The sequence below is a fragment of the Carettochelys insculpta genome, chromosome 11, assembly GCF_033958435.1.
Source record: "Carettochelys insculpta isolate YL-2023 chromosome 11, ASM3395843v1, whole genome shotgun sequence".
Classification (NCBI taxonomy): Eukaryota; Metazoa; Chordata; order Testudines; family Carettochelyidae; genus Carettochelys; species Carettochelys insculpta.
This window is the reverse complement of record NC_134147.1, coordinates 3,046,663-3,063,009: the sequence shown is the minus strand read 5'-3', so window position 1 is coordinate 3,063,009 and position 16,347 is coordinate 3,046,663. Positions and strand designations below refer to the sequence as shown.

General features: G+C 56.1%; 1 protein-coding gene across 2 annotated transcripts in view; it reads left to right on the top strand.

Annotated features, from left to right (window-relative positions):
- The window catches only part of SEMA3G (semaphorin 3G), a 69,140-nt gene that overhangs the window by 31,876 nt on the left and 20,917 nt on the right, over window positions 1–16,347 (top strand). For both annotated transcript variants that reach the window (XM_075005136.1, XM_075005137.1), the window contains exons 3-5: window positions 1,866–1,928; window positions 14,274–14,393; window positions 16,056–16,146. In XM_075005136.1, the coding sequence (XP_074861237.1) occupies window positions 1,866–1,928; window positions 14,274–14,393; window positions 16,056–16,146 (274 nt within the window). The remainder of the gene's footprint in view (window positions 1–1,865; window positions 1,929–14,273; window positions 14,394–16,055; window positions 16,147–16,347) is intronic.

Genomic DNA, 16,347 nt, shown 5'->3' with positions numbered 1-16,347 from the left:
CCCATATCTGGGTGCATTCCTGCGAGGAGACCCCTGGGCCTGGTTCCCTGCTAGCCTGGCCTCAGCCTGGTCCCAGCTCTCCAGCTCCTGTGCCACGCGGGATTACAGAGCAGGCTGTAGTCCACTCTGCAAGCTCCCCTCCCTGCCTGAGGGCTGGCACCGAATCCCCGAGGGACGGCCGGGCCGGAGGCAGGGCCTGGCAGAGAGATCCAGGCCCTGAGCCTCACAGTGAGCGGTGCTGTGGCTTGGCCTCTTGGGGTGAGGGGGGTCTCCTGACCTCTCCTGTGCGCACGCACAGTCTGCCTGACCCGTCACACCCTTGCCTGCTCTCTGGCTCACCGGTACACGCGCACCAGTGGGGAATGACGCCCCTCCCCAGCCCCACGCCGCAGCCACCTTTCGCACACAGGGCGCTCATGGGATTCAGGTGGTCAGGCCGTGCCCGGGCCCAGCGCAGGCGGACGCCGCAAGCCCAGCTGTCAGACACACAGCGACGCTCCCAGTGTTCGCTCTGATGTCTTCCGTCCCGGGGCGGAATCAATTTTATGTGCACCAAGGCATGTGCGGGTGTCCACCACAGATAGAAACACAGGCCACTGGGCAGCTGTGGGCCCTCTGCTAATCGGCCAGCAGCCCCTGAACCTTGCCTGGGCAGCTGCCCGAGCACTCAGCTTACAGGAGACCCTGACCCAGGGCTTTCCCTTGTGGCAGTGTGGCGTAGCGGTTAGAGGGGTTCTAGGCCTCCTGGGTTCTAGTCCCAGCCCTGGCACTGACTTGCTCTGCGGCCGTTGGTGTGGTTGTAAAACAGGTAGCAGGACCCTCCTTAGGTGTAAAGAGAGAGCGAAATGTGCTCGTGAAGCGCCAAAGGGGGCTAGTATTCCAGGAGGCTTAATTATCTTAATTAATTATCCCTTAGCACTCTGTGGGCAGGGCACTAAAATGGCCCTTGAGAAACATGGCTCTGTTCCCAGCTCTTCCGCAGGGGGAGGGACCTGGGAAGAGTCACGGCCCTGCCTCATGCCTCAGTTTCCCCACCTGTAGACTGGGGCAGTAAGGAAGCGGACTCCTCTTTGCAAAGAATGGTCTTTCCATCTTCGGAGCCCAGGAGCCGCAAGGCCCCATGTCAGGGTCTTTCTGAGTGCCTCAGCCCCTCTCGCTTCAGCCGCTGTCTTTGCCGGCTGGAATTTTGGCTTTATTTGGACAAACAGCAGAAGATTAAGTGTGTTATGTGACTCTGGCAGTGAGCGGGTGAGCCCTCCCTGGGGGCATGAGAAGATCAGCAAGGTCTCGCTTCTAAAAAACAACAAAAAAAAATTAGTCTCCTGTGTATCCAGACTGTTCTGCTTAGCCGCATGAGAATGCTACAAATCCCTGGGTGCCTCGGGTAAAGATTTACCAGGGTTATGGACAGTGGGTGGGAGAGGGAGCATGAAGCTGGGGGCTTACACTCGTGAAAGTGAATTCCAACCAAGCTCAGAGGAGGGGCTGGGACCCCAAAGCTGGAGCAGCAGGGGCCTGCAGGTCGGGACTGGGGTGCCTTGGGAAGGGACCCTGGCTGTGTCACTCCCACCTGCAGCCTGCTCTGTTAACCCTTCATGTTTATGAGTAGCGAGAGGTCCCTATCAGCTCTCTGGAAGGGTTAAGCTGTGAAGCTTTTGTGTCCTGCTGTGCTGCCTTGGCCAAGGGATCAGATCCACCTGGCAGAAGCTGAGAGCCTGGGGAGCCCAACGCCTCTGCTGCTTCTAGAACTCCAGAAACCTCACGGAGGAGGTGGCTTCCCAAGGGAGAACTTTCCCTCTGTCTCCCACCAATCCCTAGCTTGTGTCGCCAGCGCCTGGGCCTCAGGTTCCTGTCTTCCATTTCAGATTCACTGGCCACCTCTCCCCGGGCAGAAGGAAGAGTGTGTTCAGAAGGGGAAGGACCCAGCGGTGAGTTGCTCTGTTCCTCCTGAATCCCTCGAGGGACTCGCTCTAGATTCCCCCTTGGCTGGGCTGACGTTCATCCACGCATTTCCTGCTCTCAGAGCAGGAGATAAAGGGGCTGGTTGTGTCTCCATCAGCCCCCTGCTCTTCCCTGTTTCCCGGGATGGAGATATCTCTGGGCCCTTCTCCTGCACCATTCTCAACTGTCAAGGCCAATTTGCTAAGGGAGCCCCAGCAGGCGTGCGCTCCTGCTTGGTTCCTTCACCTCTGCCTGGCCACTAAGCAAGGGTCAGCCCTCTTTATAGTGGGATTCACCTTGCCCCATGCATGCGATAGCCTTTCTCGTCCTTCCTGGGTGGCGACTGCTCCGTCCCCGAGCTCTGCTGGGATGCGTCTGCTCACAGACGGTAGCAAACGGCTGGTGATGAGACCGCGTTCTGGGTCTGGGCATTGACAAAGGAGGGGAGTAAAACCCAGGTGAAACAACTAGGAGTCCTGGGCCATCTTGCAGACTAAAAGATGTATTTGGGCGTCAGCTGCACGGAGCGGGCACCAGCCCACGAAAGCTTACCCCCCACAAAATCTTAGTCTGCAAGGTGCTCCAGGAGTCCTTGCTGCTTTTGCTGAAATTGACTGTAGCTACCCCTCTAAAACCTCCTGGAGCTACTATAACTAGTCCCTGGGACCATTATCCAGCCGGTTATCAATGGCTCGCAGTTGTGCTGGAAGGGAATAAGAAGTGGGATTCTGCAGGGGTCAGTTTGGGACTGGTTCTGTTCCATATCCAACAGTGATTTAGATATTGGCATAGAGAGTACGCTTATGAAGTTGGCAGATGATACCAAGCTGGGAGGGGCTGCAAGTGCTTTGGAGGACAGGGTCAGAATTCAAAACGACCTGGACAAGCTGGAGAAATGGTCTGAGATGCAAAGGATGAAATTCATGAGGACAAATGCACAGAACTCTGCGTAGGGAGGTCCAGTCAGTTTCACACAACCAAAATAGGAAATGACTGCCAAGGAAGGGACCTTGCAGACAGGGACCCCAGGCTCATAGGGGACCACAAGCTGAGTACAAGTCAACAGTGTGAGGCTGTTGCAAGGAGGAGGGAGAAAAGTTTTTCTATTTAACCTCTGAGGACAGGACAGGAGCAATGGGCTTAAACTGCAGCAGGGGAGGTTTAGGTTGGACATTAGGAAAAACTTCCCAACTGTCAGGGCGGTTGAACGCTGCAATAAATTGTCCAGGGAAGCTGGGGAATCTCCCTCTCTGGAGATGTTTAAGACCAGTTTAGACAGACATCTATGAGGGATGGTCTAGCTGGTGCTTGGTGCTGCCGTGAGGGCAGGGGGCTGCTCTGGAGGCCTCTTCCCGCTCTGCAATTTGAAGAGGTGGTCTCTGTTTCTGCATTCGGGGGTGTGATGCTGCTTCCCATCGGCAGGGGACACATCTGGGGACCGTGCGTAGCCCTCGGCTGGTGGCGTCACAGCTTACGTGTGACGTCAGTCGAGTCGTTTTCTCTTTCTGTGCTCACATCTAGGTTCTCCGGTGGCCTCCCCCACTGTCACATCCAGGCTCCTCATCAGCATTACTGGACTGATCCCCCACAAAGCCCCTTGGAGGCAGGAAAGGTGGTTATCCCCATGTTACAGCTGGGGAAACTGAGGCACGGGAACTAAATAACTGGCCTGGAATCTGAAGGAGCCAGAACCTGAACTCAGACCTCTGGCCACTGGACTGGCAGCGGAACGCTTGGGGGCTTGGAGCGTGGAAAGCAGCCCACGTGCTCAGTGAATTTAGTCTAGGGATGCGTCCACACACTGCCCTTGCGAGATCTGGTTGCAGCCTCTGTGGACACACATGCTGCAGTCTCCCTTCCTGACCGCGGTGCAGGCCCATCCTTTGGCCTGTTATCTTCCCGCACCTTCCTTCCCCTCCTGCTTTCCGCAACATCCCAGAGCGTGCGCTGGGACCTAGCAGCAGGCAGGTTTGGTGTCTCCCATCAGAACAGCTGTGTGTGAGGGGGCTAGTGATCCTCGCCGGGGATTTGATGGCAAGACTGGCCTGGTGGAATTCTTTGCCGGAGGACATTGAGCAGATTTCAGTTCCCTGATCACCTGACTCTTTCCTGTGCCCCTTACAAGGGTTATTTTAAACCCTCTGATCAGAGACCTTGGAGGGAGCGAGGGGGCAGGAGAACCCCTTGTTGGTATCCAGCCCAAAGTTAATTGCTCCCAGGAGTGGCTGTCACTCAGCCGGGCCTCCCCATGTTTATTTTGCAAGCTCTCACCAGTGAATCCAGGCCCTGGGGCGGCCTTTCTCAGTTCCTCTAGCCATTGCTATTTGAGAGACTTTTGCCCTGGAAAAATAAACAGCAGGGAGGCTGAGAAACCCGGCTCAGCATCTGTGTTCTCAGCAGAGCAGGGAGATCGGGGCTCACGCCATCTTAGGGCGGAGGACGCGAGGGGACTTTGTGGGTGTAAGTTCCGATGTTGGCTTCGTGGAATTCTCTGGCCTCTAGCAGCTGCGAGCCAGGCTTCTCCGATCGGATTGCTGCGTGTGCTGATGGAGTTGCAAAGAATTCCCTCTTGCCAGCGATGCGCCTGCTGTGATTGTCAGGTGTGCCGTGTTACAAATACCAGCATCTCCTTGGATTTGTAGCCAGGGTGGAGTTAACGCTTTCCCTAGCTTCATGGGCAGGTCCATCAAAGGCCTGCTGCTACCCCTTTTGCATTTACCCGGGATTTACAAGGGTTGATCCATTTCCCTTCTATTCCCTGCTTGCCGATCCATGCTTTCCGCAGCTGCAGTTTCCTTCTGGGTTTTCTCATCTCATCCTCTTCTGGCTGCTTCTCTCATTGTTCAGCAGCTGCTCTGGGGCTGGAAGGGTTTTGTCTGGGGTCTGCAGCTGGCAGCAGCAGGAGGTGAGGCTCAGAAGAGCTGGTGGGTTGGCTCCAATGATCTGAGGTATGGCTTCCGTTTCATTCCCCAGCCCCGTCCTTCTCCTTCCAAGCCCTTCAACCCGTTGGGTCTCGTTTTGATGAGCCAATGCCCTCTCCCCGGCAAGTGCACATGCCACCGGCAAGCAGCAACCACAACAGGACCCCAGACCTAGTCTCCTGTTTCTTGGCCGTCACTCGATAAGGAGTAGAACGTCTTCATGTCGCCCTCCTATTTGTGAGTCCGTTGATGGCTGCAAAGCCCGGATCTGGAGCTGCAGGTCTTATCGCAGAAGGGGCAGGTGTTGGTTGCTGTTGGAGAGGCGCGGGGCAGTTTTTGATGCTCCTCTTCTTCTTCTCCGCCTCTCCTCATCTGCACTGAGGCGGGACCTCTCAAACTGCGCCGCTCCCTCAAGGATTACCGTTCTTCACTGGGGACAGGCTTGGGCAAGGTTCTCCCAAGTGTCGACAATGATGCTGCCCTTTTCTGTGTGTGCCTTCAGCACGTCCTGATATCACTTCCGCTGGTCCCCAGCGCTCGTCGGTCCTTCCTCCAACTCGGACTGCTCACATGGTTCGGATGTCTGATCAGCGCCTCCCAAAACAGATTCTGTTTTCCAACGAAGTTGGTGATAAATGATGATGGCTTCAGTGCTGGTCAAGTTCGACTCTTCGAGGACGCTGGTGTTCGTGTGCCTGTCCTCCCAAGAGATATTTAGGATTCTCCTGAGGCAGCGTTGATAATCTTGTTCAAATGACACTTGTATGTTCTCCAGGTTTGACATGTGTCCGGTAGCGTTGGAACAACCACTGTACGGTATGCAAGGAGCTTTGTCTTGGCATGGGTGTCCCTGTTCTCAAAGACCCTTTGTCTCAGGTGGGCGAAAGCAGAACTTGCCCGGCTCAGACAACGACGATTTCTGGGTCCATGTCGATTTTAGTGGAAAGATGACTTCCCAGGTACGGGAAGTGCTCCGCGTTTTCCAGCAGTTCTCTGTTGACTTCAGTAGAAGGTACGTGAGATTGGGCTGTCGGCGAGGGTGGTGGAGCACCCAGAACTAGTAAGATCTAAAGATACAAGCTGGCGCAGAAGAGCGCGAAGACTTCCAGCCAACGTGGCGGTCCTGTAAGGAGCGCAGAAGGTTCAGGGACTGGGCCCCTTAACCGCATGTCAGACAAGGTTCTGATGGGTTCAGCTGGAGATCAGAACTCAAATCTCAGCTGGTGCTTGTGTTATAGAAACTGGCTTGCCCATCCCCAGCTGATACCCAGCACATGCTGTCTTTCTTGCTGGGCACTGTTCCCAAACTGTTGTCCAGAAGGCCCCCAGATTCCAGCTTGTGTTTCTTGATGGGGTCAGAGGGGCTGGTCTTTGTACAAGCTGTTGGACTGTGATACTTTTATTTCCCAAGGAATAACAACTACAGGATGGGTCCTCAGTAGATCAGCATCTCTGAACTGAGCTCGGCACAGCTGTGTCCATTCCCGTCAGCTCAAGATCTGACCTCAGCTGGAGAGCCGACCAAAGCCTCTTCTTGTTGGTTAGTGCAGCAGCGATGGAGCAATCAGCCCAAAGAGGGCAGCCTATGGAGCGGCAGTCAGACATTGAGCATGAAGCCCATGTGGCTGAGAGTCTCGGTTTAGGTTTTGTTGATGGCTTTGCTACCCGCTGTCGTTTCACCAACAGAGTCTCGTTTTCTTGGGTCGTGACGCTTCGTTGCTCTCTTGACTTCTCTAAGGACAGAAAAATGGAGGCGGGTGACAGGTGGGAGTTACCTACCAATTACGCTTGGGTCTTTCCCTCCTGCCCATTGGGCAGCAAGAAAGGGCCCTAACAGCAGGGACGGCAGGAGCAGAACAAGTGATTTGAGTTCTAACTACGGTTCCTGTCACCAGAGCCCTCTTGCCCGAGGCGCACCTTGGCCTCATCATGCTGCTGCCAAGGCCTCTTGTAATGCCATAATTCAGCCTACGGATTCTGGCAGAGGCCTTAGGATGCCTTGTGCCGCCGGCAAAGCTCTTGGCATGCCAGCATTGCCTGCTGCAGGGCTGAGATGGGAGCTCCAGAGGCAGCCTGCTTTCTTTGCATGAACCTGGGTGGTTACAGCAAAGGTCCCCTGTGTGCCTGTTTTTTAAATCTGTTTCAGGCCTGCATTGCAAGGAATATGCAGAGAGGGGCTGGAGAAACTGACCAAGGGAGAGCGTCTGATCTGCCCCAGTAAAGCAGCTGGTTTCTTTGTGAAGCCCTGCGGAGGATGCTCCAACAGCCCCTGCTTAGCAGCCAGGAGGTCGCTGCTCTGGAAAAGGGAGCAATTAATCCAGAAAGGCCATTTATAATCCTGCCCCCCACCCCTACCCGAAACAAGCCAGTCCTGCTTTAAATGACTCACCATCCAGCAGACGGCCGTGCGTGTCCTTCTGTCCGTCTCCTGCACTTCCTGCCATTGTTTCCCCGTCCTCCTTTTCCAGCAAGCGTGGCGTGGGAGCCGGAGGAAGGGCTGGGCAACTGCAGGCGGGCGTCTGCGGCAGGCTGAGGGCACCGGCCCTTGTCGGAGGAGCGGTGGCGGCTGGAGGCAGTCACCTGTGAGCTTCCAGAGCGTTTAGCGAGGACAGACAGGTGGATGGGGGCTGAGCCAGGAAGCTTAATCGGGCGCTTTTCCTACAGCCGCAAAGAGCTTCGCCTCGCAGAGGTGTGATCTGCCCAGCCGGAGCCTGCTCCTGAGGTTGCCCTTGGGGAGCAGGGAAAAGTTTGTTCCCTCCTTCCAGGCCATTATGGCGGGCTCTGCGTTATTCTCAGCTGTCATTGGCTTGCTGCTCCTTTAAGGGCCTGGGCCAGCCCTACCGGCTTCTCAGACCCAGCTGGGAAGGGGTCAGGCTGTGCCCACAAAAGGCCTGAGGAAGCTTTAGGAAGCCAGTCAGATCCTGATGCCGGGGTAGGCCATTCAGGGAAGAGGCCTCTGGGTGCCTGTAGTCCGAGTGGCTGGGGAGTGTGGGTTTGGGCGGGCTCAGGCTCTCGTGGGCTGGGACGACAGGCCAGCAGGCCTGCACCTGCCTACACAGGTCCCACTACACAGCAGGGCCCACGAGCTACGATGGGAAATGAGGCCCCAGGGTCTGAGCCAGGGTTCCCCATAAGCGGAACGCTTGGGCACCCGCTCAGGAGAGATTCAGGGGCTGCCCAGCTGAAGTCACAGCCAGCAGCCTGTGCTCCCGTGGTGGTGCACATCCACATAGGTCGTGGTGTACAGAACAAATGTTATTCTGCCCACGGATGGACGAAATTAGAGGGAGCCCTGGTCTGAGCATGTGCTGCAGCTGCCCCGATAGCGTGGGAAGGGCTGCAGGGTGAGCTGCCCAGCGGGTGATCCCCCGCAGCATCAGGCAGGGACCAGGTCCTGTTTGCCGCCCCTCCTCCAGTAACAGAGGTAGGAGCAACCCAGCATCACTCATGCTGGAAGGTGGGTGCCTGCACTAAGAACCCAGGGGTGGCCTGAACTGTAGAAGGGGTAGGCAGGGGCCCTTACCAGTACAAGAAGGGGCCAGCCCCTCACCCTGGCCAGCTCGGCCCAGCTCCTGGGCTTGGGCTGATTTTACACCAGCTCAGCATCTGAGCCGGATGCCTGCAGCCCGTGCCACCCGCCTTGGCCCGCTTTTCCGGGCTCTCACTCCCGAGGCCTGTCTCCCTGGGCGTGCCCTCTCCCCACTGACCTGCCAGCCTAAAGCCCTGTCTGCAGCTCTGGGGCTAACACAGGAGGTCCCTGCACAGAGCAATGCGCAGACCTCGCTTCCTGGCCCGAGGTACGCCAGCGGGCTGGGGGTGACGCCAGTGCCATTGTGGGCTGGGAGTGGGGTTCGTGCTGAGCAGCCAGGCAGGGGACAAGTGCCGAGAGAGGAACCTGCCTCTCCAAGCAGGGCAGCAACGCAGCGGCCCGGGGATCACCTGACCCCCCTGATGGGGAAGGAGCCTGTGACTTGAGGAACTGCTTGGGAATGACGTTGTTCCGCCGGGAAGGAGCGGGGGCCCTGTATGGGTTCTCTCCTGGTACTGCTCCCCTGCGGAATCCACAGCTGTGAGCCAGCACATGTTGCTTCCTGCTCTTGTGGCCAAGAGCCAGGGATTGGCTCGGACCCCCCCACCCTGCTCCAGCTGGGAAATCCCTGTGTGACGGGAGTTTTTCAGAGAGCTTGTAGTGGGGTTGCAGAGGTGCTGGGAGAAGCTGTTCTGGACCGAATGTGCTGGGACTCATTGGCTTCTTCCCCCCCCGCCCCACCCGCACTCTCGAACAAAGGGCAAATTCACAGCTGCCGAAGGCAGCGCCAGGACCTCGCACAGTCAGCTTGCTGGCCAGCTGTTTGCAGAGCAGAGCCAGTTGGAACATCTCTGCTGAGATTGATTAGTTTCCATGAAACTGGAGCACGGGGAGGGAGGAGGGTTGTGCCCTGCCTGGGGGACCAGTTTCAAGCCCCTGATTTGGGGTGACGTGGGATGAAGAACTGAGCTCGGAATTAGTACAGCAGGGGCTTGACCCTGGGCGTGGCATGTCCCGGCCCGAGGCCATGAAGCTCCATTTCTGTCCCCTGATTTCACGTGACAGGGCATGTGCAGGGTGGCCACGTCCAAGTGCTTGGAACTTGGCCTCCCGCAGTATCATGTGGTTGCCGTAAATAACCTGCAGTGGCTTTAGGTGACTACGCGCTGGGCACATCTTCGTTTTCTTCGGATTCCTCAGCCCAGCAGCAGCCAGGCTGGTTTGAAATGAGCTCTGCTTGTTAAGTGCAAGTGGGGACTTCCCATAACTCCGTGACGCTTGGAGCTTTCAGAAAAGCGCCTGATGGCACAAGACGGGCAAGTGTAGCCCAGTGGCTCTCAACCGGTGGGCTGTGACACGCTGGTGTGCCATGGGAACTGTCCAAGCGCGCTGCCCTTTGCAGCAGCTGAGGCTCAAGCAGCAAGGCCGTCTGAGTCCCAGCTGGCGCAGGGCTGGTCTTTGCAGAGCTGACCCTGCGCAAGCCCATTTGCACTGAAATGCTGCTTCCTGGCTTGAATGGGCTGGCGGGGAGCCCGTCCCTCCCCACACCACCCTGCTGGGGCAAGAGAGAGGGGGCGGAAGCCTGTTGGAGCTGGTGTGCCGTGGAATTGTTCTGAAGTGTGCAGTGTTACTGAAAAGGTTGAGACCACTGGTGTAGCCTATAGGTACAACTACCTGCTAGGTAAGAACATAAGAACGGCCATACTGGGTCAGACCAAAGGTCCATCCAGCCCAGTAGCCTGTCTGCCGACAGTGGCCAGTGCCAGATGCCCCAGAGGAGGTGAACTGAAGACAATGATCAAGCGATTTGTCTCCTGCCATCTGTCTCCAGCCTTTGACTAAAGACTAGGGGCACCACACTTTACCCTTGGCTAATAGCCATTTATGGACCTAACCTCCAAAAATTTGTCAAGCTCTATTTTAAACTCTGTTAGGCTACGTCTACACGTGCCCCAAACTTCGAAATGGCCACGCAAACGGCCATTTTGAAGTTTACTAATGAAGCGCTGAAATGCATATTCAGCACTTCATTAGCATGCGGGCGGCAGCGGCGCTTCGAAATTGACGCGCCTCAGCGCCGCGCGGCGCGTCCAGACGGGGCTCCTTTTCAAAAGGGCCCCGCCTACTTCGAAGTCCCCTTATTCCCATGAGCTCATGGGAATAAGGGGACTTCGAAGTAGGCGGCATCCTTTTGAAAAGGAGCCCCCTTGGGACGAGACATGCGGCGGCAAGGCGCGTCAATTTTGAAGTGCCGCTGCCGCCCGCATGCTAATGAAGCGCTGAATATGCATTTCAGCGCTTCATTAGTAAACTTCGAAATGGCCATTTGCGTGGCCATTTCGAAGTTTGGGGCACGTGTAGACACGGCCTTAGATTGCTGGCCTTCACAGCCTCCTCCGGCAAGGAGTTCCACAGGTTGACTGTGCGCTGTGTGAAGAAAAATTTTCTTTTATTAGTTTTGAACCTACTACCCATTAATTTCATTTGGTGTCCTCTAGTTCTTGTATTATGGGAACAAGTAAATAACTTTCCAATATTCACTTTCTCCACACCATTCATGATTTTATGTACCTCTATCATATCCCCCCTCAATCTCCTCTTTTCCAAACTGAAAAGGCTCAGTCTCTTTAACCTCTCCTCATATGGGACCCTTTCCAAACCCTTAATCATTTTAGTTGCCCTTTTCTGAACTTTTTCTAACGCCAGTATATCTTTTTTGAGGTGAGGAGACCACATCTGCACGCAGTACTCAAGATGTGGGCGTACCATAGTTTTATATAGGGGAAGTAAGATATTCTTCGTCTTATTTTCTATCCCTTTTTTAATAATTCCTAACATCCTATTTGCTTTACTGACTGCCGCTGCACACTGCGTGGATGTTTTCAGAGAACTATCCACTAAAATTCCAAGATCCCTTTCCTGATCTGTTGTATCTAAATTTGCCCCCATCACATTGTATGTATAATTGGGGTTATTTTTCCCAATGTGCATTACCTTACACTTACCCACATTAAATTTCATTTGCCATTTTGCTGCCCAATCACTCAGTTTGCTGAGATCTTTTTGAAGTTCTTCATAATCTACTTTGGTTTTGACTATCTTGAACAGCTTGGTATCATCTGCAAACTTTGCCACCTCACTGCTTACCCCTTTCTCTAGATCATTGATGAACAAGTTGAACAGGATCGGTCCCAGGACTGACCCTTGGGGAACACCACTAGTTACCCTCCTCCATTGTGAGAATTTACCATTTATTCCAACCCTTTGTTTCATGTCTTTTAACCAGTTTCCAATCCATGAAAGGATCTTTCCTCCTGTCCCATGACCACCTAATTTACATAAGAGCCTTTGGTAAGACTTAGGTAGCGGTTGAGGCAGTAATGCAGGGGACCTACAAGCCCCAAAGCCCGCAAGACACTAGCTGAGGCAACCCAACCAAGCCTTGAAAAGCCAGAGCACGAGCTGCTAACCAGGAGTAACCCCAGATCATAAGCTATCACAAGACAGAGCACTGGAAAGACTGAACTGCTGATAGGTAGCCACAAGACACTGGGTAATTAGCTGACACTGTGCTGGTAAATGGGAGGCCAGTGGGCTAGCAGCCTGGGGGAGAAAGGCACCCCAACATTTGTTGGGGCAGGAAATACCGATCAGGACAAGGAGAGGGTACCTCGATTTGAGAACGCGTTAGGTGTTGTGAAGGTTGTCTCCCGGCCTGCATGGAGACACCCGCTGGCGTCGGCGACAGGGCAGAAGATGCGGCCGCAGAGGAAGGTAGCAGCTAGCATGGCAGGTTGTTCTTTCGGGGGCTGGCGTAAGCCTTGCTGGGCTGGAGCGTGTGTCCCTGGTCTCACTGGCGTGTTTCCCTGAATGTGAGCATTGCACATTGGGGGTCCCAGCTTAGCTCTCATGCCAGCCCTGATCTTGGGACCGGAACCTGCCACGCCCTGGCAATTCTTAATTAACAGAAAGCAGCCACAATCGGCAGACAGGCAACCCAGTGAAATCCCATGCGCTGGCCATTCTGTGCTGGGTAGGACGCGGTCTAAACAAGCTCGTTAAGAGGGAGACTTCAGACCCATTGCTAAGGCACCGGCTGCACTGCCCTGCACACCGAGGAAAGCGGTGCTGAGTCCTACCCGCACACTGACCCAGCTGTAGCTGGTCGGTGGCGAGGGATAGTTATGCTTATGAGAAGCACTCAAGATCTGTTTAGAGAGACAAGGTAAGAGCACCGCGTTTATTGAGAATTCAGCACCATTATATTATATGCGTATAACACACACACACACACACACATATCTTGTGGTTGCTTATAGTTGCCCCAGGTTGCTCGCTCTAATCCGTTGGCCAGATGGTTGAGAGGTGAGTGTGGAGCCAGGTTCTGTCCATCTGGCTCAATGCTCCGAGGCTGACGAGAGGAGAAGAGGAACCCAGCCCTGTAGTGGGGCACACGTCTTTCATAGCTCTTAGCCCAGAGTTCTGGTTCTATCCTACTGCCCCAGGCAGGATGAGTCACCACTCAGTGGCAGATGGGATCCTTTCCCACTGCCCCAGGTTTCTGTGTGACCCATCACCTGCAGATGGGACTTAATCTTCCTCTCTGGGTGGGTCACTGCTGTACAGTCCCATTCTGATTGTTCTTCAGCCACCAGGTCTTTGTTGTCCAGAGGGCAACTCTCTAAGCATCTACATTCCCACCTCCAGGTGGCTCTCACACAGATAGCACCAGGTTTACAGGCTAATACAAAGTTAAAGTGGAGTTTTAAATACAGTATGAAGTCAGGTAAAAAGTGTCTATGACTATAAAATAACCAGCGTAAAGGGAAATACGAAGGTAGAAAGTAGTGGATAAAATAACAAAGCTTAAGAGTAACACAAAAGTCGGTGGCCTTTTAAAAAGATATAGGGTGATACAAAGGCCGCGTCTACACGTGCACGCTACTTTGAAGTAGCGGCGCCAACTTCGAAATAGCGCCTGTCACGGCTACACGCGTCGGGCGCTATTTCGAAGTTGAAATCGACGTTAGGTGGCGAGACGTCGAGATCGCTAACCCCATGAGGGGATGGGAATAGCGCCCTACTTCGAAGTTGAACGTCGAAGTAGGGCATGTGTAGACGATCTGTGTCCTGCAACATCGAAATAGCGGGGTCCTCCATGGCGGCCATCAGCTGAGGGGTTGAGAGATGCTCTCTCTCCAGCCCCTGCGGGGCTCTATGGTCACCGTGTGCAGCAGCCCTTATCTTAGGGCTTCTGGCTGCTGCTGCTGCAGCTGGGGCTCCGTGCTGCAGGCACAGGGTCTGCAACCAGTTGTCGGCTCTGTGGATCTTGTGTTGTTTAGTGCAACTGTGTCTGGGAGGGGCCCTTTAAGGGAGCGGCTTGCTGTTGAGTCCGCCCTGTGACCCTGTCTGCAGCTGTGCCTGGCACCCTTATTTCGATGTGTGCTACTTTGGCGTGTAGACGTTCCCTCGCAGCGCCTCTTTCGATGTGGTGCTGCGCAACGTCGATGTTGAACGTCGATGTTGCCAGCCCTGGAGGACGTGCAGACGTTACTCATCGAAATAAGCTATTTCGATGCAGCGTGCAAGTGTAGACGTAGCCAAAGACTCACGTCACAGAGGGAGCCGTGTTAGTCTGTATCTTTGAGAACAAGAAGTCCTGTGGCATCTTCCAGACTAACAGATATTTTGGAGCATGAGCTTTTGTCGGGTCTTTGCCCAGGAAAGCTTATGCTCCAAAATAGCTGTTAGTCTAGAAGGTGCCACAGGACTTCTTGGTGTTCTCCTAGTAATACAGAGCTTCTGCTACTCTCCAGGGTTGCTACAGGATCTAGGGGCACTGCTGGGTCAAACAGCCTCTCACTCCCGTGTTTCTCTTCCAGACCGAGTGCGCCAACTATGTCCGGGTGCTTCACCCCTTCAACCGCACCCACCTTCTGGCCTGTGGGACGGGGGCCTTCCACCCAGTCTGCGCCTTCGTCGATGTGGGCCACCGTGGCGAGGTAAGGGGGCACGCTGGTGCGGCCAGGCAGAGTCCCGCGGTACCCCGAGATCCCTCCCCACTGACCCGCCGCGGCACGCGCAGGGCTAGCGCCGGAGCCTGGTGCCGACCGGGGTCATTTCTTGCCCGATCCAGCCTGTGCAGCCTGCCGGGAAGGGCTGGGATTGGGATGTGTTCTGCAGAGCCATGAGATGTGGGAATGGAGCATGAGTGGGTGAGCCCTGCCCAGGACGTGGCTGGCATCCGTCCTGCATGGAGCATTGCATGGCGGGGCGATGAGCGGCTGGCGTACGCCTGCTTTGCCCTGTGGAGGGATCGCTGCCCAGCACCAGCCTTGTGCCCAGGGAGGGGAGTTGCTCCCTGCACGCCCGCCTGCCCCGGCAGCTCTGCTCCCCATGCGGAGCGCAGATCATCTGCTTTCCCCACCTCTCAGCGAGGCTGAATCGCTGCCTAGACACTTGCCCTCCCCAGCTCTGGCTTCCTGCCCCGGCCTGCTCTGTGGCTAGCATGTCTCCCCACGCCCAGGCTCCCTGCTCGTAAATCAGCCTGGCCTCCTCGGGGCCTCTCCTCCTTCCCTTCTGCCCCGCAGGCGTCGAGCCTCTGCAGCTGAGCCTGGAGGAGAAAGGGCCCTTTCAGCACAGCCGTCTATCGGCCGGTGCCTGGGATGTCCTGTCCCTGCGTCGCCTCCTGCCAGCGGGGCACAATCGGGGCCCTGTTTGTGGTGCTGCAGAAACTCTGCAGACCTTTAGCTGGGCCTCAGTGTGGCCGTGCCCCCCGCCCCCCGCGTGGCTCGGCTGCCCATGTCGCATGAAAGGGCTGCTTTGTGCCAGGCAGGAGATGCCAAAAGCGATGTGGCTGGTCAGCAGGGGCAGGGCAGGGGGAGACCTACTAGCACATTTCTTAAAGCACTCCGTGAGCTGGGCCGAGGATCAAAGCTTTCCACCCATCCGTGCGCCGTAGGAAGGACCCAAGGACGGGCTCGGTGGCATGCTGGGCTCCTGAGGTCAGCTCCTCAGCTGGCATCGGTGGGCCCAGCTCCATAGCATAGCTGGGAATCTGGCCCTCCGCCGGTGAGGTACTGCAGACTCCGGAGCCCCCTGGCCTGGAGCGGGGTGCGCAGCAGGAGCGTTTGGTTCTCCAGGGCCGGGCTTTTCTTTCCGGAGGCGTTTGCTCTGTTATTGTGAACCACTTTCTCTGCTGGGACAAGGCTGCACCTTCCCAGAGCTGCCTCCTCACATCTAAGCTGTGGGGTGCGGGGGAAGGGGTCAGCGGCAGAGCCCCCCAGACCGTGCTGGGAGGCGGATCAGCCCCAGGGTCCTGCTCCCAGCCTCCTCTGACGCCACGCGGGGCCAGGGTTGTGAAGTGCCCAGGCTACAAGGGCCACGTCCACTCCTGCTGCCCAGAACTAGGCCTGGGGCCAAACGCAGAGCAGGGTCTGGCAAGTCTATTGCGTCACACCCCTTCTCCCAGCCTCTCCGGGGTGTCTCTTACTCCCACCTAGACGAGCTGCAGGCTGCTGGCCGCCACGTTACCCACCCCCGCCCCCCAACCCAGGCTTTGCATCTGGACTCCAGCTGAGCTGTCAGGCCTGGCTCATGTTCTGGGTGACCTGGTGGCACCTCTTCTGTGCCTCCCCTGTAACGTGCATCCTTCCTCTCCCCAGCACGTGTTCAGCTTGGATCCCAGGAGCGTGCAGAGCGGGCGGGGCAAGTGTCCGCATGAGCCCAGCAGGGCCTTTGCCAGCATCTTCATTGGTAAGCGGCCAGCTGGGTCAGCGGAACACCCGGCCCCCCGGGGGCTGCCCTGATAGGACCTGGCACAGCCCCGAGATTTCAGGTCAGGGACTCTCCTGTGCTCACGCACGGACCAGAGAGAGGTTATATTGGATGATCGTCCCTTGCAGCAGTTCAGGGACCATGGGATTCAGCTGCTGCCAGCCTGGATGAAATATGGCT